The sequence below is a fragment of the Pholcus phalangioides genome, unplaced genomic scaffold (assembly GCF_987345545.1).
Source record: "Pholcus phalangioides strain wild (caught in Gottingen) unplaced genomic scaffold, Ppha-v1.0 ptg000014l_1, whole genome shotgun sequence".
Taxonomy (NCBI): Eukaryota; Metazoa; Arthropoda; class Arachnida; order Araneae; family Pholcidae; genus Pholcus; species Pholcus phalangioides.
This window is the reverse complement of record NW_028301607.1, coordinates 25,731,594-25,756,733: the sequence shown is the minus strand read 5'-3', so window position 1 is coordinate 25,756,733 and position 25,140 is coordinate 25,731,594. Positions and strand designations below refer to the sequence as shown.

General features: G+C 38.3%; 2 protein-coding genes across 2 annotated transcripts in view; one reads left to right on the top strand and one right to left on the bottom strand.

The window, feature by feature from the left end:
• Positions 1-14,980, bottom strand: LOC149078359 (gamma-glutamyl hydrolase-like). Its single transcript, XM_089242010.1, has 10 exons — positions 14,870-14,980; positions 10,365-10,479; positions 6,064-6,178; positions 5,517-5,567; positions 5,234-5,318; positions 3,894-4,032; positions 2,286-2,392; positions 1,483-1,573; positions 987-1,133; positions 1-271 (listed from the first exon to the last, which is right to left on the bottom strand). Exons 1-10 carry the CDS (start codon positions 14,963-14,965, stop codon positions 75-77), a joined length of 1,143 nt encoding a protein of 380 aa, XP_089098136.1. The 5' UTR covers positions 14,966-14,980; the 3' UTR covers positions 1-74.
• A 202-nt stretch (positions 14,981-15,182) lies between these two features.
• LOC149078358 (tumor protein p53-inducible protein 11-like) overlaps positions 15,183-25,140 on the top strand; it is a 34,015-nt gene continuing 24,057 nt past the window's right edge. The window contains exon 1 of the mRNA XM_089242012.1: positions 15,183-15,292. The gene's annotated coding sequence lies outside the window, so the exon portion shown is untranslated. The remainder of the gene's footprint in view (positions 15,293-25,140) is intronic.

Genomic DNA, 25,140 nt, shown 5'->3' with positions numbered 1-25,140 from the left:
TTTGAGAGTACAATATTCAGCTTTCAATATCCTTGTTACATTTATACAACTCATTTACAAAATATTCACAATAACTAGATATTATACTCTCTCTCTGTTTCACATGTTGCTGGAATTTTTCCTGCCGATGGGAATGACTTTTTCGTGACATTGAAATAATAGTTTTGTGTCTCCGAGGAATGGTACTTGCCAGTGTAGACGGGATTGTAATTGTAAATTAGCGCTTCAATCTCCTCTGTTTTATTTTGGAAAGTGTGGTTGCTTTTCCTTGCTGCAAAAAAAAAAAAAAAAAAAAATGAATATAACGTCAGTGTATGAAAATTGCAATGTTTTTATGGTATCGCATAATAATTACCTTCAACTTGCAATGATTGTAGGGGACTTGTCTATTCCTTTGAAAGGTAATAAAGTTATTGCTATAGATGGAGCTACAAGATAAAAATCAGTTTGTTCCTTGAGAAAAAAATGTATAGCTCCAGCCTACTTTGTTTGAAATAAACAGTGTTTAGTTCACATCCTGTAATGTCAAAAGGGGATAAAATGTCTTCTATTAATGGGAAGGAGAGGGGATAGTCACCTTGTATACTTTTATGGGGGGAGATTTAACTTATTATGAACCCTTTGCGGTCCCATGTTGAGATGGATTCGCCATAGGTGGGGGGGGGGGAGAGACTGTATCAGGAAACAACTGTACTTCATTGTTATAAAACCCCTTATTATTGAGGAAGGCCCCCATTAATTCAGCTTCTCAGTAGAACTCGTACTATACAAAAAAATACAAAGAGACAAAATTCCAACGTTTTCCTCACTGCGGGGGGAGGCGCTATGAAATATGAACTGTACCAACAAAGTGCCAAAAACCTTTGGACCACAAAAGGTTAAAATATATATAAGTCATACACATATGCAATTGCAACTTATAATGAAACTTACAGTGAAATTCAATATACACCTATTGGGGAGAAAAATACTGCGATAAAACTCACCTTCGCTAACGAAGAAGTTTGCAAAGTACTGCGATACTTTCACTGCTTCATAAGTATGGGGTATGTTGGTGTGTGTTCTTGATACATAGTACTCGAATAACACTTTCTCTGGATGGAAGGCAACTGCATAGAATGGGTAGTCATGGGCTGTAAAAGCAATGAAGTTTGATTTAGATGAATGAAAAATTTGCAGGAGGGGGCTTTTTGTGTGAAGAGACATTACAGCTACTCCCCTCTTATATGAACATTCAACTTTGTGAGTTATAAAACAAAATATTTGGCACTTTTGGCATATTTCAGATTGACCTTGGCGATATTTGGCGAAAATGTTTTAACCAGACATGCCTTTCTTCCTTTGGTTTCTGATCCAAATAAGCAAATTGCTATGATTTTTTTCAACTTATTCACCATGCTCAGAACTGATCCTGTTCTTAAGTTGAAAAGTCGTTGCATAGTCATGAAAAATGTTTATCTTGAGAAGAGAAGACTGGCTTACCTTCGATTGCAGAGACATAAAGCAGATTTCTAGCATCTCTGTTCGTGGCTAAAACTTTATAGAACTTGTCCAGGCCAGCGAGAGAATAATTCTATAGAAACAAGAAATTAGGATGCAGAAATTCATTTGAACTTGACTTTTGTCTTGGAAATAAAATCCAATAGGGAATGAAATATATGATGCATATATGTTATTGCCAAAGTCAAAAGTGCGGCCAGTTTGCAAAATGACTGAGTTTTGACCAAAGTCTGATTTGTAGAAATGATTCGGACTTTGGCTGGAGATCCCTGGCTAATGTTCAATGTACTGATGTAACACGGTCCGGTAGGTTACAAATCATTTTTTTTTTTTGTCTCTAATATGTGATATATTGATATATGGCTATATATAGTAGCCATATTGGATTAGCTTCATGTGACGAGAAAAAAAAGGAATTTGAGAGAAAACTATATATAATATTGACGTATAGTTTTTGTCAAATTTTGAAGGGAAAAATGATTACTGCATCATTACTGTGATATGATGGGTTGCCATAGTGGACATAATTATTGTTAACATGGACATAATTATCATGACAAAATTCATCAAATGACTATGACCCACCCGAATCATGCCTTTTCTGTCTGACTTTGGCCAGGGATCTCCAGTCCCTTCATAAACTGGCTGGCCAAAGCCCAAAATTTGGACATCGGGTGGGTCAATTTACAATGAAATCGGCCAATTTGTGAGCTGGTTGATTTCGATCTTTGCCAGTAACATATACATTTATAATGTATATGTTAATGTAGATTATACATGCTTACCTGTGGTGTTAAACACCATCGATGATAATTTATGGATATATTTCGAGTTTCCATCACTCTTGCCAAGTCCTCATCCAGCTTTTGGAGCATCCTACTATTTTTGAATCCTGAAAACCAAGTGGAAACATTAAATGAAAATCTAATGGCAATGAGGTACGATAGACACACAAGGGATAAAACTTGTTAGGATATTACTTTTGCGATTTTGAGATTCAAAGCATGGATTGCATGGCTAAATCGGAACAAAATTCTATAGATAATTCCAAAACTGCAACATCCAACTGTGATTATAAAAAAATACTGGATAGAAAGTACATCTAAGTTACATTTTCTGAACTTGTATCTGTTAGAAAAGTGGTCTCCAACCCTGAACTGCAATTTTTTCCATAGGTGATGGAAAAAATGGCCAACTTATATTGTGGATAGTAATTTGAAAGCCATTTTTGGATCAGATGCCAAGCGAAGACAAGGCATGTACTGGGCCATGCATGCTCAACCCATGGCCTGCAGGCCAAATGTGACTCGTGGTCTCAAACCTAATTTCAAAAAATTGATAAAATCATTGTGCATACGTGGGTATTGTTTGGTTAATCTCACATTGTGACCTTTATCTGTGGATGTCAATGGGTCTGAAGTTAAAATTATATTAAATTCCAATGCTGGTAGCTTCCATGTAAAAAAAAATTATCCATGTTGCTTTTTAATAAGACAATTTTAAAATTATGATTTTTTTTTTTCATTTGTGGCAAGATTACCAGACACTTAACCAGTCAGGTGGCTACCAGGGCATATGCCATTGCGCCAATTTTCAATCTAAATATTTAAATTTTTGGAAACTAATTGGTAATTATTTCAATTATCATAATTTTTTTCATTGTTGATGATTTTAAAAAACAGTTAAGAACACGAGGAAGTCAGTTTAAATGTATTCATAAAATCAGGAAAATTCATTTTATTAGCTTTAAACTTTTGAAAAAAGAGAAATTAATTGGACACTTGGACTGCGTGTAAGTGATCCATGACACACAACACTCAAGTGGCTAGTACAGGGGTTCTCAAACTTTTTCTACCCATGGCATCCTTTCACAGTGAGAACTTCTGGGCTAGTGTGCCACATTTTCAGATCACTTACATGGCCCATGGCATATTTCTAGATCACACAAGAGATCTGCAATGTACTTCCAGATCACTCGAGTGGCCAGTAGTGACACATTTCCAGATCACTCAATATTTGAGTGGCCCAAGACACATTTCGAAACCAATGAAGTGGGCCCCCACTCTCCAAAAGGTTGAGCACCCTTGTGATGGGCAGTTCATATCATTAGCTGACGGGGCAGATTAAAATCCATGACCTGAATGTTAATTTTGCTATGATTGATTGGCTCACTCCCCTCCCCACCTCCCTACACTTGAGAAGCATGGAACCCTAGTGCAATGTTGTTGCTGCTGCATTGGTCCTTTGATTGGATGTCTGTGAAATGAAACATAAATTTGTAACATGTTTGAAAATGTGATTTCTTTTTTCTCGAATTACAGCTGAAAAATCTAGTGAATCATTCCAGATGTGAACAATATCATCATGAAAGATAATGAGATCTCTATACTCACTAGGTGCGAGATCGATCGGAGAAGCTAAATCTTCAGCTGCGCATGCTTTCATCCATGATTTCTTTGCTACCACATAGTTAAACAACTCAAATCCAAGGCAAGTGCCCCACAATGGGAAATAATCTCCTTTCTTGTTTAGCTGCGGAGCAATGTTAAAAACTGTAATGCATTCATATAATATATATATATTCATTTATATGCATAAATAATTACTAAAACAATTTGACATACAAGAGCTTGGGACATTAGTCACGACAACTTTTTTTTTCTTCAAGAATGTAAAACTTATGATTATATGTGGGTCAGTGGCCTTCATCCTTCCACCCAATGTGGGCCACATATAAAATTTCAATGCCACCTGTGGGCTACCAATGCTTAATAATTGTATGTTGTACAGCTATATTGATTATGTTCAGGTCTGTATCTAGGATTTTCGGGGTGGGGGTAGAAAACATAGCACCACTGTAAAATTTGATTTTATAACAATTTTTTTTCCTCCTACCTAAAATTTTCTACCCTGCTAAATTTTTCCACGTGGAGCAAATGTGTCCTTTGCCCCCCCCCCCCCCTACAGATCTGGCCCTGCATATGCTAATCAGTTTATTTCTAAACTATTACTACTTGACCTTACATGGACCTTGTAAATATTTCTCTGGGGAATTTCTAACGAATTTCGGTACAAATCGAAATGTGTGTGTTCTGAGCATATGTGCAGCCTTAACAATTTTTTTTGTTGAAGAGTTATTGATGTTTCATTTTCTCGTGGTGCTGCCATCTTTCACCCATATTTTGAACTGAAGATGGCAGATGCTTGAATTTTCATGTTATGTAAGTGTTGTGTTGAAGATCTGCCTGTCCTTTGTGCAAAGACTTTTCCAAATACAAGACTGGCCTTGATTTCTGAACTCTCTAGTGGGCTACGTGTGGCCTAAGGCTTACACATTAAAGGCCTCTTGTAGAAAATGAGTTTGCTATGTTATCATGGTGATAGAGAATTAATGATTTTCCCCCCCCATCTTTGCGAGCCTGTCAAGGATCTTTGGGGGGGGGACACTGCTGAGAAGCAAACTGATTTTTGCCATACACCACTAACTTCATTCTAAAAGTCGCTGTTGATGCCAAGAAACAATTGTTGTGTTGCTAGAGAGTTTTATCCCCTATTTCTGGTATTTATCTAACTCTGAAAAACATTCAAAGTAGCCTACAGTTCATGTTGGGTCCTGTTTGGTACCTACATACATAAAATTTGCCAGACATTAATAAATGAATCATGGTATTGTGTATTTTGAAACACACCCATAGATTTATAGTTCATTCACAGCAATAAAACAAAAAAATACCTTGAGTGCTATGTTGAATATAATCTTCCCCGTCCGTCCATACCCATCAGTATTCAAAACGTCCCCACCCCCAGTGAAGAGGACCCTGTAACGTATCGAATAAGAAACCTAGAGATATTTGTGTTACAGAAGAGACTGAAGACAACAAACCACACATAAACACACTCAAAATAGTAATTTCAATTATTCTCATTGAGAAATTTGATTTGTTATGCAAGTCTATTTGGTGTCTATCTACTTGCGTTGGAAGACACACGTGTGAGATTTTAGCAGGAAAACTTACCCGTTTATTTTGCTCATGATATCTTCATAATATTCTTCGGGTTGATAAATCCTATAAGAATACACGAAGATGACAATATTTTGAATGTGAATCTAAATTATATACACCTTAACAATTTATGGTCATGATAATAATATTACCATGATTACAGCCAGTTTAAAGGGCACGAGGCTTACATGACAAGTGTTCAGGCCCATGACCAAGCTGGGGCAACTATTCTGAGCATAACCGTTTCAAGAACACCTTAAGGAAAAGTTTGGCCCAGGGCCCCAAAAAGGCATGCTACTCTCCTGCTAGTGTTAGTATTTATTGTGGAAGGATTTCAAGCTTGTTAAAACACACTTTATATTTTACTTTTGTGAAATCGCGCATCAGTACTTGGTCGCACGACCAAGAGCCGCTTTGCTTAGAATGTATTTACAGTAATCCCAAAAATTTTAAATCCTCTTCCACATGAAAAAATAAAATAAGCTTCCAGCGCACTCTTAAGAAAAGTAAAATCAAAAATTGTTTCACAACTTCACGGGTACTAAAAACGATAACTTACATGATTGGCACAACTCTTGCCCCTCCAGCCTCCAAGAACTTCACATAAGATGCAACGATATGACTATTGCCATAGCTTGCAAATTTGCTTCTTCCTATTTCTTCCGCAAATATACCTAAGCATAAATATAGAGAAGTTGTATTGTTTAAGCAAAATTACCTCTTACGAGAATTATTTTTCATCTATTATACTCATTCAAGGGTTAAAAAGCAGGAGGGAGGGAGGGAGGGAATGTTACATCTGCTTAAGTGTAATGCAGTTGTTTTGGCTGATAATATGCCTGATATTTTGAGAAAATACACTTGTCATGATACAAGTCCAGTCTATACCCTATGGTTGTGGGCAATTGGACAATTTATCCCTTTCTCTCTCGGAGGTTAGTGAGTTGTGCCACACACATATACAGTAGAACCGTGTTATAGCACCAACCCTACCACAAATTTTCAGTGAAAAGATCTTCCATATAGGGGTTATAATATAAAAACCTGTTTCAGCGTCATGTCGGAAGTATAATGTAATGGTCATGTAATCATGTTGGAAGGAGTTCTTTCAATATATGAAAAATGGGAAATTTGTGAATATCAAACCAATACAGACTAAAAGCACTGTCGCCATTATTTACCTTTGTTTATTTTGTTTTTACACTTACAAAATGTGTTGCTGAATTTATGCAGAATTAAAATAATTGTGCAAAGTTAAGTGTAGGTGTGTTTCTGTTAAGTTTCATATCAAAAAATATTTATAAGTAAGTAATTCTACAGTGTTTACAATTTTATGAATTTCCTCAATTTAAAATTAAATGTGTATAAAATGTTATTTTATCCATGAAGTAACACTAATAAGACACTCAGATACACTCAGTACTTCATAATAAACTTGCGAATTTATATAATGGAGCTTTTCTGAGATGTTATTCCGACCATGATTCAATGTAATGTCAAACTCGTTATAGAGCCAGAATTCTTTTGGACGTATTTGGTGGCATTAAAACAGGGTTTGACTTATATAAATACATACTGACATCGCCATAATTCCCCCCTCGACCTTTCAAAAGCCTATCTCTGCTCACACATCGCACTGTTGGTCCTTAAACATGCATGCACCTTGTACGCATTTTCTCTATGGAATTTCTAACGAATTGGCACATGCGAAATGTGTGTTCTGAGTGTATGTGTGGCCCCAATGTATTTATGTTGTCAGAGCTGTGCTTGTTTCATGCTCTTGTTAATGCATCATAATGCTGCAAGCATAGAGTGCTGTGTGTCTTCATCTTTGACAGCATTTCACAAAGTGGACAATATTGCTCCCTGGGAGGAGGTATGGAAAGTAGTACACCAGGCGGGCAATAATCATTCTAATTTTTTTTATCACTTTCATTCCTCAAATTTGTAGACCTGCTGCTTTAGTTCGCCCTATAAATATGCCTCTAAGTCCCTCTTTTGGTTATTTGACGCTTTCAAACCTCAGTTTTTTTTTGTCCCTTGCTCCAGGCCCGTCATTTGGGAGGCCCCCTGGCTTTTGAAAATACACTAAAAATTGTATATATATATATACACACATACACTGAGTACATGTGCTTTGCCCCCCCCCCTCCTGAAAAAAGTTGAAATGACAGCCCTGCCTTGCTCACTAGGTCACTTCAGTGCTTAACCCTATAATGATCAGGATAAAATATATCTCAGCCCTGTGTAAACGAAAGAAATACATTCAAGCTCTCTCTCTCCTTTCCTTTGGGACGCTTCATTGGTAATCCTGCAAAAAAAAATTTATTATTTTTTGTCTTAATTGCCTTTTTTCATCTTCTCAACCTCTCTTTCATTTTTGTGAGGACCCCCCCCCCCAGGCCATGCCAGGGTGGGACCATAATGCCGGAACGGCGCAGCAGTAAGATGCTCGTCTTCCACTGAAGATTACTGTCAAGGTCCATGGTTTCGAATCCGGGCATAAAAATCTTTACACTTCAATCATAGTTTGAAAAATATGTGGTAGACGGCAACACTATAACAAGCATTACACAGAAAAAAAGCTTCACGTTAGGTTCACAACACGGACACACACATTCCAACATGTACCAATTCGTTAGAACTTAGAAGTTCGGCAGAGGAATATGGAAGGTACATGTGTGGTTTAGTAGTAGTAGGGTGGGCCCATGCATTAAGCCTATGGAAGTCTGGAGGGAGGGGGCATGATGATGCCAATTCACATAGGCCTATACACATATAAATTAGATCAGTCGACTTTGCCTTTGATGCTCGGGGGACGGGATGACCCGTATCTCTGCCCGTGGTTGAGATGACACTTCATAATAGGGCACTTATACACATATAGCCTACACATTACCCGCATACATCTCTACATGTTGGGAGGGACCATTCCCCATATCACTGCACCCATGCTAAAAAGACATAATAAATTAAAAGCAATAGGCCTAAATTAATAAATTATAGGCATACAAATTTAGGCCTATAGGAGAATCGAAAATCTTGTATATAGGGAGTTAAAAAATATTCTAAATAGTTTTAAGGTCTGGTCTGACTCTCAAGTAGACTTTTATGCTTATGAAAATCTTTCTCCCGCAATGAAAAGCATATTAGATCTCCTCCTTCCCACCAAGGACAGGTTCAAGATTTTTGGTCAGTCAGCCACCCTTGAATATATGCTGTAAAAATTTTAGGTCACTAAATTTTATAGCCCTTCACCAATTTATTTTTACTCTCAGTTCTTTAATATTAATTTAATGTCTAATTGAGGCCTTTGGTGCCATCTATCAACAGGCTGGGAAAACATAATCCGAAACTGATTATAAAACAGCTGTGGCCAACTCTGATATTTATGGAAAAAAATAGAAGATAAAATTCACATTTAGTATCATCTTTCCAAACTAGATGGCAATAAACCCTTCATCACATTTTTTCAGACTATGGACAGGTCAAAGCTGTTCGGTTTTAGAGAAACTACAACTGGTCAAGACCGACCATATATACATCAGTAATGTATATAAAAAGATGTTTATAGATTATTTTGCACTTGTCTGTTACCTAGACAACCATTGCCATATTTTTTCCCAAACTGCAGTTTTTTTAGGGAAAGTTTGTTACATCGATAATAGCCTGCATCATTCTTTTCTTTCTTTCAAACTGCGCACAACTCGAGTCTATCACCATCTATGGGCGATTTATTACCTAGTGAGTTGTGCCGGAAGTGTAACTGTGTGTACCTAACAGTCTGAGTGTTGTGGTTGATTTTTCAGGGCTGCCATCTGTATTTCAAAAGTGAATTGAGTGATGTGTTATGATTGAAACATTTGTACTGTTTGTAGGTCTGCTTTCTTCGTGAGACTTCTTAAATGGGAGATTTCGGCTCGCATTCGTGCCTTGAAGTTGGGAACCACAGAAAACCAACTTCAGCCTACCACCACTGTGGCGACGGTGGGGTTCGAACCCGGAGACCTCGCGACGCGAGCCCGTCATTATGACCACTCGATCCCCAGCCCTAATGTTACTGATGATAGTACAGATACAGGCTATTGCCGCTGTGGTGGTCTCGGGACTACTGGGGGGGGGGGGTCGCGCCCGCGGTGCTGTCCTGACTTTGTCGAGCGGTGGTGTGCCCTGGGATTGGGGGTTTGGGTGTGGTTGTGCTGCTTGGGGGGTTTGCCGGGATGCTGGTCCGAACCGGGTGTGCTTTCCCGGCCGGCTTGCCGATTTGAGTTTTCTCCGGCACGCTCACGATCAATGAGCTTATATCGCAAAAGCGACAGAGCCTGGGCGTGCTCGGTTCTAAACTAAACTATCATTAGTAACATCCCTTCTGAGCCTGGCTGAAAATTCAACATATGGGCTGCCATATTTATTGAAATGTGGAAATTTGGACGGCTTTGACCAGCGCTAAAAATTATTTCACACCATGAATTTGCTGTCATCTATGGTTTATAAATATCAGTAGTTGATAGTTTTTCGATATTATTTCGTTTGCTCTTTAAATTATAGACAGCAACACGAGTCCTATTTCTCTGTTAGTGATTCAATAATGAAGTTCTCAAAGTTTTGGATAGATGGCAGCAAAGGGTTCAGAATTTGACATGGACTTCAAATTCATTACTACAGTTACTAGGCTGGCCATATTTACCATAATTTATCATAAAATCAACATCGAGGGTGGGGGGGGGGGGGCGCCACGGTGCCCAATTCCTGTAACGTATGGTGGTTACACGATAATATCTCATTGCTTAAACTGTATAGAAACCTTAATAAATTTCAGATAATGAAAAATCACTCATGATAATGATCTACTTGCCATACCTATAATAGGGCGATCATTCTCATAGGAATCAGCGGGGATAAAACAAGCGACGATAATTGATAATCCAGCGAGAAATGATGCTGTGAGTGGCGCCATCGTGGTGTCCGTTCTAGCCTTAATAATAGAAATAGCAACGAGAAATGATTAAAAATGGGTCAGATGCGATATAAAACGATAAAGACAGAGATTTGTTTACACACGTGATGCTGGGGGGGGGGGGGGAATTGCTATTGTGAGACGTTGTTATGGTTACGCATGTTAACCTCTGATAAATGATTGCAGACGGAAATTTCTGATAACAACTACGACGAATTCTGATAAACATAGACATTGTGAAACTTGCTAAAATTTTGCAACGTTTTTCTCAAAAAATATACGTACAGGAATCACAAGATTTTTGAAAGTGTTTGACTTCTGGGCTAAATATGTTTTCGTTTGCAGATAAGTTTTCGCAGCCGTGTATACACGTCATGACTATATTTCATCAAAATAAATACGGTATGAATAGGGTGACCATACGTCCCGTATTTTCCGGGGCAGTCCCGGTATTTTCTGGTTTTTTTTGGCTGTCCAGACTTTTTGGCAAAAGTGTCCCGGTTTTCCCCGTATTTTACACGAAGCCTACTTGAATTTTTATTGTTTAAGTCAAAGATTGAAATTATTTTTCAACTTATAAATTATATTATGGTAATTACAACTATAAATGAGAATATTAATCTCCCACATTTGTCTTTTTGAACGTTTTTTTCGTGGAACTCATTTTAATCCACTGCAATTAGCAGTAATGCTGCATTTCTCGCATTTGTGATTTTTCCGTTATTTCAACAATATTTGGGGACTTTTTGGCGTCATTTTTGGCGATAATTGGCGATGTCCCGTATTTTCCCGTATTTGAAATCCCAATTTCCCGTATTTCTCTCTAGGAAATATGGTCACCCTAGGTATGACCTCTGTTTCTTTTTTTTCTGTTGCATGAACTAGGTAACCATAAGACCTGTTTTTCTCGAGACAGTCTTCTAATTTTATCCATCCAGGTCCGTCTTAAGAGCATCATGGGCCCCTGGACTAAGTGATTTTTCTGAGGCCCTACCAGACAAATTCTCGAAAATTTCAACCAGATCTCATTTTTATGAGGCCTTTTTTTTCTTAAGGCCCCCTGGGCCGAGCCTGAGTGGGTCCATCTTAAGCACAGAGCTATAAGTAAACTTTCCTTATAGCTCAGTGATCTTAAGACGGCACTGGCCATCCCAACTTTTTTATAAAAATGTCCCGTGCTTTCCAAATATACAACAAAAATGTTACATGATATTTATGTCGTTAATAGCATTGTGACAAAACTATAAATATTCACAAGTGCGTAGCGAGGGGGGACGACGACTTGGGGGTCTGGTCCCCCCCCGAAATGTGAGAAAATTACCGAAAAAAGGGAAAAAGATGGCCAAATCCATTGTTCTGTCACTTTGGTCCCCCCCCCCCCCCGAATGAAATTTCTGGCTACGCCCCTGAATATTCATCTCACATATTTGTCATGTTAACGTATTTTTTTTTCCTTTGTAGATCAGTGAATTTTCAGTGCTTTTGGCAACTTCGTTCATCTTTGACATCATTGTTGGAATTTGTTATTTCTCGTATTTGGTGCAATAATTTCGGTATTTTTTTTCGAAGATAAATATATGGTCATCCTCAAAATTCACTGTGATTTGCAGTAATCCAGTATTTGGCCTTTAATTTCCCCGTACATCGATGGTTCACGCTCAACTGGCAATTTATTCTTTTTGGCACGAATCAGTGAAGTCCCGTATTTTCGCGTGAAAATGCGTGGTAGGAAAGGACCGTAGGCATAAACTTGTACGGGGGGGGGGGCGAGTTCCCTCCCCTCCACATTTAACACCATCTCTCATATAATTATATAAATAAAAATTCATAAAAGTAGTGCTTGGAAAAAAAATCAAAGTAGTGAATGCTTTGAAAAAAAATTAATTGTCCATGTAGTGCTGGGAAAATTTTTTTCATAGGTAGTGCATAGACAAGAAAAAAATTACCACATGGTAAAATTTTCTTTATGAAGGCACTACTTTTTGAATTAGTATTTTTTTTTTTATCAAAGTAATGTTTAAGAAATTATTAAGTATCCCCCAAAAATTCAAGATAATGCTTGCAAAATAAAGATCAATTTAATTCTTAAAAAAATTATCAAGTTAGTGCTTAAAGAAACAAAATTATTGAGATAATGCTTGATAAAAAGTTATCAAGATAGTTTTTAAAAATTATCAACGTTGTGCTTGAAAAAAAAAGTACTCGCTACCACTTATTCACAAAACTCTTCTGAAGAAGCGTGCATTTTACTTACCTCATCACAAAATTTTGCAACTCTTTAATACCTAATATCCTTATTATTACTAATTCGAAAGACACGTGAACAATATATTTTTTCAATCAGTGACATCGAGAGTTTCTTTTGATCTGTCCTATGCTCTTTACTCAGTTAAATTACATAGGTCTACAAAAAAATACTTTTCAAAAATTGTTTTAGTTTTCATCACTGGTTCTTATACACTACACAGCGTGATTCAGAAAAGATGTGAAAAACTACTTTAAGAGGTGGTAGTACGAACAATTTCATCAAAGAATGCATGGTCTAAAATGAAATATAAACATGCTACAGAGCGCAACATAGTAAAACCGAGGATACGATGAGAAAACAAGAATAACGTATACGTTAAAAAAAAATTTTAATGAATAATTTACAATAATATTGCTCAAAAAGAGCGACCGCCAACGGTGATGCAAGAAGAACAGTGGTGAAGGGAGGCTACGGCAGCTCCGTAAATGAAATGCGTGTCTCCTTTTTCAGTACTACTAAAGTGCGCCATTATCTCGTACATTACGACTGTTAGAACGCGGTTGCACGCTGGAATAACTTCACAGGGCTGGCATCCGCGTCTTTTATTCACTGTGACGCAGATTTACATACCGTTTCTTCTTCTTCCCCAGGTTACATTTGCATGCATTGTGTTCTCTTTCTCCCGATAAATTTCAACAGGAATGCCGTTTTAGCGTTTGCGGAAACACTCTAGTGCGTTTGCGTTTCATGTTAGGCCATGCATTCTCTGATGACAATTACTTGTAGTGGTGTGTACTATCACCTCTCAAAATTTTCCCCATCTTTTCTGAATCACCCTGTATTGTTTTCAATACTGATTCCAAAAATGAAATCTATTTCTTTTCCATCACGTAAGATTTTTTTAACAAAACGATTTCATATTTTGGGGGAAATAACTCAAATCCAGATATTTTGGAATTTTCCTTATTGTTTTATCAATTCATGAATACATACTTCACAATTTATATCGTAGCATTGTCATTATAATTATAGATCCTAAAATCACCATAAAACCAATAAAATATATTTGGCAATGATTCAATGTATTTATTCATAGCGCACAGTTTCAATGTCATTTGTATACTGCTTATGTGTTACCATTGAAATTTGATTTTCTCTCTATCTCAGAAAGTAGAGCCAATATAACAAAACGAATGCCAGATTTGGAATCAGCACCCCAAAATCATTCTAAAATCACTGAAATATCTTTGGATATGATTCACTATATTTGTTTATAACGCACTGTTTCAATGCGCTTTATACGCTGTGTCTATGCATTACTGTTGAAATTTAATTTTCACTTTATCTCAAAAACTAGATGTGATGGAATTTTTTAATTATTTTACCAGTAATTAGCATCCAAAAACTATAAAAAAAACCACTTAGTTTTAAGAGAGTTTTTTTTTTATCGCAGACCTGTGTTACGAATCTATTCGATCTTACGCATTGCAACATTATATTGATTCTTTTTTTTTTTACTCAATTGAAAATCATGCAACGTATACTTCATATAGTTGCACATTCCTTGCTGTTGCCAAAAATACTACAAATCATGCGGAAGTTGTTTTGATATTTGATTGTTTTTCTCATATTAACCACTACAAAAAAAGAGGGGGGGGGGAGGAAAATTTAAGTATTAAATCCCCCTTTTTTACGTTTTTTTAAATATTTCTTTTTAGGTTGTTGATATTGTTCATTAATAAGTAACTGTGTTCATTAGTATTCATTATAAACTTGCAATGTATCAACCAGTATGGGCCTCTAGACCCCTTGGCTGATTCTTTTGTCTCATGTTGTATTTATGTAAGAAATTGAAACAAAGTGAATTGAAATTTAATTAATTATCGAGGTAATGCTAAAAAAAATTATTAAGTAGCCGTTGAAAAATTCAAGATAATGCTTGAAAAAAAGATCAATTTAGTGCTTAAAAAGTTATCAAGGTAGTGCTTAAAGAAAAAATAACAAAACAAAATATTTATCTGGGTAGTGCATAGGAAAAGAATCATCAAAGTGCTTAGAAGAAAAAAAATGAAAATAATGCTTTTGAAAAAGAAAAAAAAAATTATCTTGGCAGTCTTTAAAAAATTGGCAAAAAGTAATGCTTGAGAAAATGCTTGTTACCGTGTTTCGGCAATTCGGAAGTTCTCGCGAATTCCTCAAGATACTTCGACTCCTCCTCAGAGAGGCGCGCGCCTCGCAAAAATGTTTCGAAACCATTACTACAACCTATACATGCCTGTATAATGTAATCTTATGCGTCCGTGGTCATTCCCGTGATCAACATCTCTTTCACTTTTTCCTGATCCAGGTCGATATTTCCTTGTGAGTGAACTTAAAAGAAAAAAAAATGTAAAAGCCCCCCCGTAAATCAGCGCCATCAAGTGGCCGGATCTAGAAAGTCCGAAAGAGGACGTTCAGTCATTATAGATAGTTTTTCTTTTCCTATCAAAACAAATCGTCCACAACAGCTGCTAGACGAGTGGGCTCAACTCGCACAGCATCAAACGAGTCCTGCAAATGCATCGACGACATGACTCTCCCAAGGTACGTATGCATATTAATAATTGTTAAAAATTGAAGTAAATGAATAAAATAAATTGAGAAATTCTAGCAAAATATGTAAATAACCACATCGAAGATCTGCAAATTACATTGCGACCGGCGGGATAATTGAATGTCGACCCCACTCATTCCAAACTACAGGGTGACACTTTGACATGGGGATGGGGCTTCCTGGGCGTAGCAGACTAGTAGCCGGCCGGACCATAGCATAGACCTCCTACATAACCTCCTGTATAGGAGGTCGTGGGAAGGGGGGGGGGACGTCTGAGGGTTCGACCTCTCCTCCCGAAATGCGAAAAAAATTAATAGGGCCGTTTAAATTCATGGGCCTGACCTGTATGGCAAATACCTCATAGATATACGTAGTACCTAGGAGGTATTGGTATGGCCGGGGGACCTCCATGATAATATCTGGTACTATGATTTTTGAGCGTAATTATGTGAATTGCTGGCATTTCCACCCACGGTGAAGCCCTCCCGTGAACATCACATTTGCTCGGAAGCTTGTGAGCAGGGTTTTTTTAACCTTTGGATTGTGGGGTGGGGGTTCCAAGATGGGTTGCCCAAATCCACAAACAGCGAAGCGATCTTGAGGTATGGGTCACGACCCGAACTTGATTCGCAGGGTGTTTTCTGAGAAGGGTCGTACAAATCCACTTACAGTCCTGTTATAAATGCACTTATCGCGTCACTGGTTTCACTAATTTCGAAAAACAACTAACAGTCCCATGGGTCACGAAGCTGACCGTTTTGTTGATTTTCGGGTCGCGGCTTGGAAAAAGGTTAACTTTGCCCTAGAGATACATGGGAGGCTTGTGTATCCATAAAGATGCCCACGAAACTTTAGCATCCCTAGTGAAATGCGAAAAATGCTTGCGTATCCCTAAAAATGCATGATATTTTTACCTACCGCTAGGCATAGGATACTTATCATGGGCGGAATATACGAAAGGGGGGGGGGACAATGCCCCCCCCAGCATCAAAAGTGAAGTCATATCTAATGTATATATGTATAGAGGAATGACTTCATCATCATCGTGCCCCCCCCCGACTTCCAAGTCTATCTCCCCCTGTGATACTTATATACTCCTGAAAAAATTCACAGGATTTATAAATATCCCGGACATGCGTAGGATGCTTTCTTACTCCTAGAAACGAGCAGGATACTGCAGATAGCTTTTATAGGTATAATATAAGGGTGATTCAGAAATGATGGGAAAAACTTTAAGAGGTGATAGTACCATCGAGTTTATAAATGTTTCACTACTACTACTAAACCAGACATGCACCTCGTCCATAGTCTTGTGCGGAACCTCTAATGAATTGGTACATGTTGGAATGTGTGTATATGTATGGTGAACCTTCCGTGAACTTTGCTTCCGCGTAATGCTTGTTATGTGTTGTGCTGCCATCTGCAATCAATTTTTTAAACTATGAGCTTTCCCTCAACTCACAGTGCTTGAAGTGTAATGAATGAATAATTATACCCTTGTACCCGAGACTTTTTAACGGGGAGATCGGCTCGCATTTGTGCCTCGAAGTTGGGAACCGCAGTAAACCTACTTCAGCCGATCACGACTTCGGCGACGGCGGGGGTTGGACTCAGCTTATATTATTGGAGGGAGCATCGACCCGCTGCGGCGGGGTCAAGAACGAATGCAAGGAAATCACGTGACTCGTTGAATAACACAGTTCGTGCCTGGCAATTTCCACATTGAAATGTACAGTTCGGTTTCTAAATATTGCGTTTTAAAGATTAAAGATAAAGAACTCATCTAAAGATAAAAAATAGATTAAATTATTCATTTCATTAATACGTACTGGAATTATTTCTTTCTTCAATTCTGGAATTTTCTTTCATTAATTCTGGATTTATTTCTTTTATTAATGCTGGGATTATTTCGTTCATTAATTCTGGAATTATCACTTTTGTCAATGCTGAAATTATCACTTTTGTCAATGCTGAAATTATCTCTTTCATTTGTTCTGGTGTGACCGTCCATTAATTATGGAATTATCTTTCATTACTACTGGGAATTATCGCTTTCATTTATTTTGGAATTATCACTTTCATTTATTTTGGAATTATCACTTTCATTTATTTTGGAATTATCACTTTCATTTATTTTGGAATTATCACTTTCATTTATTTTGGAATTATCACTTTCATTTATTTTGGAATTATCGCTTCATCAATGCTGAAATTATCTCTTTCTGTAATTTTAGTGTTTTTTTCATTAATTCTGGAACTATCTTTCATTAATTTTTGAATTACCGCATGCAGGCTTTCGCCGAAAAGAACATGCATGCAAATGTAACCTGGAGAAGAAGAAAAAACGGTATGCAAATCGGCGTCACAGTGAATAAAAGGCGCGGACGCCAGCCCTGTGAAGTTATTCCAGCGTGAGACCGTTCTAACAATTGTAATGTACGGGATAATGAAGCACTTTAGTAATACTGAAAAAGCACAGTGACGCAGATTTGCATACTGTTTCTTCTTTCCCAGGTTTCATTTGCATGCATGTTGTTCTTTTTCCCCCAATAAATTTCAACAGAAATGCCGTTTTAACGTTTCAAGAGCGGCCGTTTCGTTAGACCATGCATTCTTTGATGACAATTGTTTCTATTGGTGTGTATTATCACCTCTCTTAAAGTTTTCCCCATCTTTTCTGAATCACCCTGTATAAACTCCCACGGGCTAGTTTAAAGATATACAGGGCACTAAGAGAAAAAATTCTCAGAATGTGATGGTGGGATAAATTACTTTGAAGATTCTTCTAGACCAGGGTCATCCAAAGATATTGAATTTTTAAAATGAATCAATGTAGGAAATGATTACCATCCGGCCGACGGCGATGCTAGGAGTGATGCAGTATATTGTGGCACGAGGCCGATCATCCTCACAGAATTATTTTAGAAATTAAAATATCCTACGAAAAGTTCAAACAGAGACACCACCAAGCACACAGATGTGAAACGATTTTCTTTTTTCTAACGCTTTTCGATAACTAATTATAGATATCCTGTGTATAAGAGGTTCTCAACCTTTTCCGTTCCGTAATTGTTAAAAGAGGTCCCTTGTAACAATAAAAGGAAAGTCATGGACCCCCCCCCCCTTTACCTAGAAAATTAAGGCTCTTACACCAATAGAATGAAGGTCATAGACCAACACCACACTAGAAATACAGTCGAATCCCGTTTTAACGAATACCGTTATAGCGAAAATCTCGTTTTAACGAACACTTTTTCTAATCCTCCAGATATGTGTACATACGAACAACGCAAAAACCTAGAATTCCTTTATAACGAAGTGATTTCACTTCGGTCTCTTGGAGTTCGTTATAACGGGATCCGACTGTATATATCTTTAGTGTGGTGTTACATAGACTTGGTCGGGGCGGGGGGGGGGGGTGCAGAGAAGAGCCACGCGTGCTCTTGATGGCAGACGGGGCTTAAGCTATGCAAACACCAAACATGGCCCCCGCTCTGTCACTTGTGGGATATAAGCAGGCTAGGGCTTAAGCTATGAACAGAGGCTTGATTTTTTGAAAATGTTTACCTTGGAAGGGCTCAGATGTCGGGTGATATGATTGAAATGTTAAACAATTTTCAACGGGGTCGATAAAATGGAGATGAGATATTAATAGGCTCCCGTCAATCGACTGCTTCGACAAGGGGGGACATCAGTATCGATTAATAAATGACAATTACAGGTTGAGGTGTCGCAGGGAATTTTTCTTTAATAAGATTGGGAATAAATGCAATAGCTTACCTCCTGGGGTCGTGAATTTTAACACAGTTGACACGTTTAAAAAGAAATACGATAAACATATTGGAATAAATCGAGAAGCTATCCATACTTAGAATAAGACAATCATTTTTTTGTTGGGAGTATATTTATATTTTTGCCATAGTTATTATTTTTTTATTGCTCTTATTGGGTTGCTGTATTTTTGATATGAGCTAAGGCCGGGATTAAACTATAAAAGTTTTATGAAAATCCTTTTATAAAACATAAAAAATTCCACCAATAAGCTTATCGGTTGCATTTGCTCGAATGTAACCTATGAGCTTTATTGGTTGGATTGTTTTAAGTTTTATAAGAGGGAGTTTATATCAAACTTTTATATAGTGTAATACCGGCCTTAGATATATATTCGACAACCATATTTCTGTTATGGGTATTTTTTTTTTCAGCCAATTCGTTGGACATTTTGTCTGTTGTGGCCTTTGTATTTTACTTTCTGACTATATACAGCAGGGGTTCTTAACCATGGGGTCGATAGAGCCCTTTGGAAGCTTTCGGGGGCGGGGGTTTCTGTAAGCTTGGATGAGAAAATAGTTAACTCATTTTTTTAGTATAGGCTAAATCAGAATACTATTCTGAAAAACGGGGACATAGATTTCATTTTATTGGTAAAAGGGGGAGGGGGGTTCCGTGGCCTTCATTTCATTGGTACAAGGCAGTTCTTAATGTGTGCGTCGCGGCTCCTAGGACCATTGCCAACACCAGCTGAAAAGCAGAGCACCGCCAACCTTCGTCAGGGGCGCGTTACAGTGAGCTGCCGATATTGGTGGGTGCCTGTCCGGTGCTTTGAGGATTCTGGGGAGCCGCGGGAAAAGGTTTGAGAACCACTGGTATAAGGGGGTCTCCGATCTTCATCCTATTGGTAAAAGGGATCCACGGCCTTCATTCTATTGGCGAAGGGATCTGTGGCCTTCATATGTTGGTAGAAGGGATCCGTGGCAGTGCCGTCTTAATGCATGGGCTCACCCAGACACCTCAAGAGAAAAAGGGGCCCTCACAAAAATTAAATGTGGTTGAAATTTCCGAGAATTTGCCTGGTAAGGCCTCAGAAAAATCACTTGGCCTGGGGGCCCATGATGCCCTTAAGACTTCCCTGATCCGTGGCTTTCATTATATTGGAGAAAGGGGTCCATGGCCTTCATTTCATTGGTATGGGGAGGCGACTATGACCTTCATTTCATTGGTATGGGGAGGCGACTATGACCTTCATTCTATTAGTGCAAGGGCATTCATTTTCTAGGTAAAAGGGATCCGTGGCCTTCATTTTGTTGGTAAAAGGAGTCCGTGGCCTTTATTTCATTGGTATGGGGGGGGGGGGGGTCTATGCAACACCACACTAAAGATATTTCTAGTGTGGCGTTGGTCTATGTCTCTGTAGGTATGGTCTCCAAAACCTGACGGCATACTCCAATCCAGGACGAACTAAGCCCCGGAAAAGTGAAAATATCACTTTAGGAGAACGCAAAGAGACCTTTTGAGAATGAAACCAAGCACCCTTATTTGATTTTTTGAACCACCGCTGAGCAATGTTCAGAAAACCTAAGCCGCTCATCAGTAAGAGTACCCAGATCGGTGATTCTAGTTGCATCCGGAATAATAACACCAGCATTATCGTATCCGATTCATTATATTCAACTGAAGGATGTCAATTCGCTATACATATCAGTCGGTGCTCACGCAAGGGAACTTCAACTTGATAAATGTACATAAATCCTCCTTTTATTCGCGACTGAAGAAGCACGCAATCTCTTCTCGCTCGCACGTGTATATTCGATCGATCAGCACGCATTGTGATCGACTTACTCAATACCGTTGAATACCAACCATCTGAAAAAAAAAGAGGATTCCCACTCTTTTGTCACCACGCCCATCAAAAGGATTCCATCGCAGTATTTAATTTAACCGTTAATACTCAAGATGAGTCTCACTATAACCCGGCAGCATCTAGAATATGTATGCATATTAATATATAGCATATCCAGAATTATGCATACCCATTTTTCAATATTATTTAACTCTTTCTAATAAGTTTATTCAATTACATTTTTTTCACGTCTGCAAATCTCAGTCTATCGACGATTTATTCTCTGATAGAGGTGAGTTGCGTTGATTGAAACCTACCGGCTAACGTTGCGAATTCTTTGAGTGCTGCCATCTATTCTATAAAAAGTGATAAATTGATGAGTGCATGTCTAATAAGCGCTAATTTGTGTTGAGGAACTGTATAAAACCGTGAAAAAAAACTTTTTTTATATACCCTAACAACTAACACATTTTTTTCCTGCAAAATAACACTATAATCTTGGCTAAAGGGGGGGGGGGAGAAGGGAATAGAACCTCAATCCCCTCCCTCGCGTACACCAAGGCCCGTGCCTGTCGGCGGTTCCGGAATCCATACACCTTTTTTTTTTAGGTTCCTGATGTTCTATAAAAATTCGGCATCCATGTATTTTCTCATAATGTTGAATGAAATGAAACGTCGTTTAAAAATAATTCCATGATTATTTGAATTTTTTTTTCAGAATTATTGAGGGAAATAATGTCGGTACCGAAAGCAATTTTAGAATGAATAAAAGAAGTAATTAATGAAAACAAAATTTCAGAATTTAGGTAAAAAATAGTTTCAGGATCGATGAAAAAAGGGGCGCGCTAGCCCAGGTCAATAAGATACTCGCCTGAAGTACCAAAGGATGTTTAAAGGTGTCGCGAGTTCGATACCCGGTTCGTCTTTGTCAGAAAACTTTCCTTACACAGGGGTGCAACAAAAAACGGCGACTTGACCGCAGCAAACAATTGCTACCGCAGGGAGTCCCCCATCGAAGGGTTAGCGTACCAACCTCTCGATGAGTATAAAAAAACAAGCCTGCCGTTCGGAATCGGCAATAAATAGTAGGTCCCGGTCTAATTAGCCCTCGTGTGCAGAAAATGACCGTGGTGCGACAAAAATGATCAAATGAAGGAAAAAATAATATTTTGAAAGAAATGGTTAAAGAATTAATTCAAAGTCATGTTTAATAGAAATAGTTTCAGAATCGATGAAAAGTTATTCATTGACAGAAATGGTTTCAGAATTAGTGAAAAATTATTCAATGAAGGAAATGGTTTCAGTTCAGGCAAAATGCCACAAATGCCTTTTTTTCGCCTATTTTCAATTTTTTTGTAAAAATGCCCTTTTTGAACTTTTCCTGCCATAAATGCTTATTTTAACACAGTTTTATGTTTATTAGTTAATTTCAGAGGCCATAATCTGCAAAACTTGGATATTTTGAGCATTGAGAACAAAATAATTGCTCTTTTAAAAATTTTCCAACTCTCAATATTGGTTAGCATCAGAAAGCTCCCCCCACAGCCTTCATTCAGGCCCATTTAAACGCGAATAAGTGGTCTGAGAGATAAGGAACTTGGTGTTGCCAGCTTGGATTTCAATGGCTTGTAATTAGACGTGAATGATTTTATTTCAGTTGAACGCAGCTCATATTAGAAAAGCAGAGAAAAATTCGAAATTTGCTTCTCCACATGCTTCACATAACATGTTTCGCTCAGGCATTAAACCGCATTGTATATGTATAGTTGACCGATGACTGTCCCAAGAGGTCATCAGTTGACACATTACAGCTCACACAAAGAGAGGTAGGAGCAGACAGGGCTCTGAGGCCCAATGTTTTGATTTTATTATTTACACTATAAATTCACTATAAACAACCATGGCGCTATTTATTGTAAATGCATATTTAGTATTCGATTAAATTAACCAGTCACTCTCAGGGTTGTGCGACAGATGCGGCCACACAGGGACCCGCGCTTGAAGAAGTCCCGCATATGTAGGGCGACCATACGTCTCAGTTTTCTTTCTTTTTCTTTCCGTCCCGACTTTTTTTTGCAAAAGTGTCCCGGTTTTACCCGTTTTTTACACGACACCTACTTGGATTTTTATTCTTTATTGAAGTCAAAGATTGAAATTATTTTTCATCTCATAAATTATATTATGATAATTACAACTATAAATAAGAACATTAATCTTCCACGTTCGTCTTGTTGAACGCTTTATTTCGTGGAATTCATTTTAATACACTGCAATTTGCAGTAACGCTTTGTTTCCCGCCAGACGTGAATTAGACGTGAATTTGCCGCTGTGGTGGTCGAGTGGTTATAGTGACGGACTCGCGATGCGAGGATCCGGGTTCGAACCCCACAGTGGTGGTCGGCTGAAGTTGGTTTTCTGTGGTTCCCAACTTCAAGGCGCAAATGCGAGCCGATCTTCCCGTTAAAAAGTCTCGCCACAGAGAGCAACAGTCCTACAACGATAAATCATTCAATCATAACACTTCACTCATAGTTAGAAAATCTGGTGGCAGATGGCAGCACTACACATAACAAGCATTACAGAGAAACAACAAAATTTCACATCAGGTTTCACTACACGTACACGCACATTCCCGCATGTACTGATTCTTTGGGGGGGGGGTTCCGCGGGGGGGGGGTGCATGTGTGGTGTAGTAGTAGTAGGTAGGGCCTCGAAAAAATGGCTCGGGGATCCATGATGTTCTTAAGTCAGCCACCTCGTTGGGCAATTTGCCTGTTGTGGCGTTGTATTTGTATTTGATTTTTTAAAATTATTTCAGCAATATTTGGCAACTTCGTGCACTTTTGGCGTTGTTCTTGGCAATAATTGGCGATGTCCCGTATTTCTCTCGAGGAAATATGGTCAGCCTACGCATATGTGATAATATAAAAAAAAAAAAATTACAACAAAAAAACAAAGTAGCTGTATGTTTCAGCTATAGAAATTATAATGATTATTCCACATAAAAACACAATAAATAAGCGAGAATTATTCACAACTCGAAGGAGCGTCCCACAGATAATTTTCTCTACGGGCTCCGCGTCTGCTAATGGTGGCCCTGGAATTGACCCAATCCTGACGGTCCACTAACATTTAATTTTGGGCTTGAAATCAATTTAACTGGGATAAATAGTTTCAGTGCCTTTTTGTCATAGGCGGAGATGACTTGGAAGTCTGGGGTGGGGGGGGGGCACGATGATGTCGATTCATCTATACATTAGATCTGTCGACTTCACCTTTGATACTGGGGGGGGGGGGGGAGCAGTGCTCCCCACGTCCCCTCGTATCCCCGCCCATACTTTTTGCCTGTCTGTTTCGGCTATTTTCAGTGCCCGAACTCTTCCCCGGGCTCCATTCATCATTAAATGAAAGAAATGATTTCAGAATAAGTAAAAATGTGTGTAGAATAATATGAAGGCCTCCCCTTGTTTTGACTCGGAGCCCGTATGCCCACTCGTTCAGACGCCACTGCTATGAAACATCAATGCCCTCGAGGATGTGGGATATCGTGTTGAAATTCTAAGAACCGCAGTACTGTATGACTTGTATGGCGTAGCACGTGAGCTTAATTGAAATATTTTGGCCCGCGATGCCTAAAAAGTTCAAGCAAACCCCCCCCCCCCCAAGATTTAAGAGGCTCGACCAGAATCGTGCGTTTTCAGATGAGGAAAATTGCTGAAAATCATAAAATTCAATGTTTCATAACTTTGTTAGTTTTGGTCGTGAAAGAATGGAATTTTTTTGGATTCGCCTGTCAGTTAATGAAAAAATTCTCGTACTTGGGGCTTCACTTATAAGACCCGAGGACTGTTTGAAAATTTAAATTTCGTAACTTTTACTTTTCTAAATTTTTTTTTAGATTTAAAGGGTTTTGGAGATAATGTCTGACAACATTTGAAACAGTTTTTCGTTATGATTGAAATTTACCTCTAAAGCAGAGGTTCTTAACTTTGTGGGTCCTAAGGACCGTTTGTGTCAACCAGATTAAGTTCATGAAACGTTTAGGAAACCCCTGCTTTAAAGATTCAGGGATTAGCTGTGGGATAGCGATAAGAGCAAGGGTGCTCAACCCTTTTGGAGAGTGCGGCAACTTGAATGATCTGCGACATAGGCGGAATAGACTTCGCAGGCTGGGGAGGGGGTTTGGGCACGATGATGTCAATTCATATACATTATATG

Bases quoted from the DNA above. Each gene is read 5' to 3' on its own strand.
- LOC149078359 (XM_089242010.1), bottom strand. From the start codon at position 14,965: ATGGTTTCGAAACATTTTTGCGAGGCGCGCGCCTCTCTGAGGAGGAGT. The intron at 2,393-3,893 runs GTGAGTATAGAG...CTTGGTTTTCAG, and splicing joins TCCGATCGATCTCGCACCTA to GATTCAAAAATAGTAGGATG. The intron at 272-986 runs GTGAGTTTTATC...TTTTTTTTGCAG, and splicing joins AAACTTCTTCGTTAGCGAAG to CAAGGAAAAGCAACCACACT.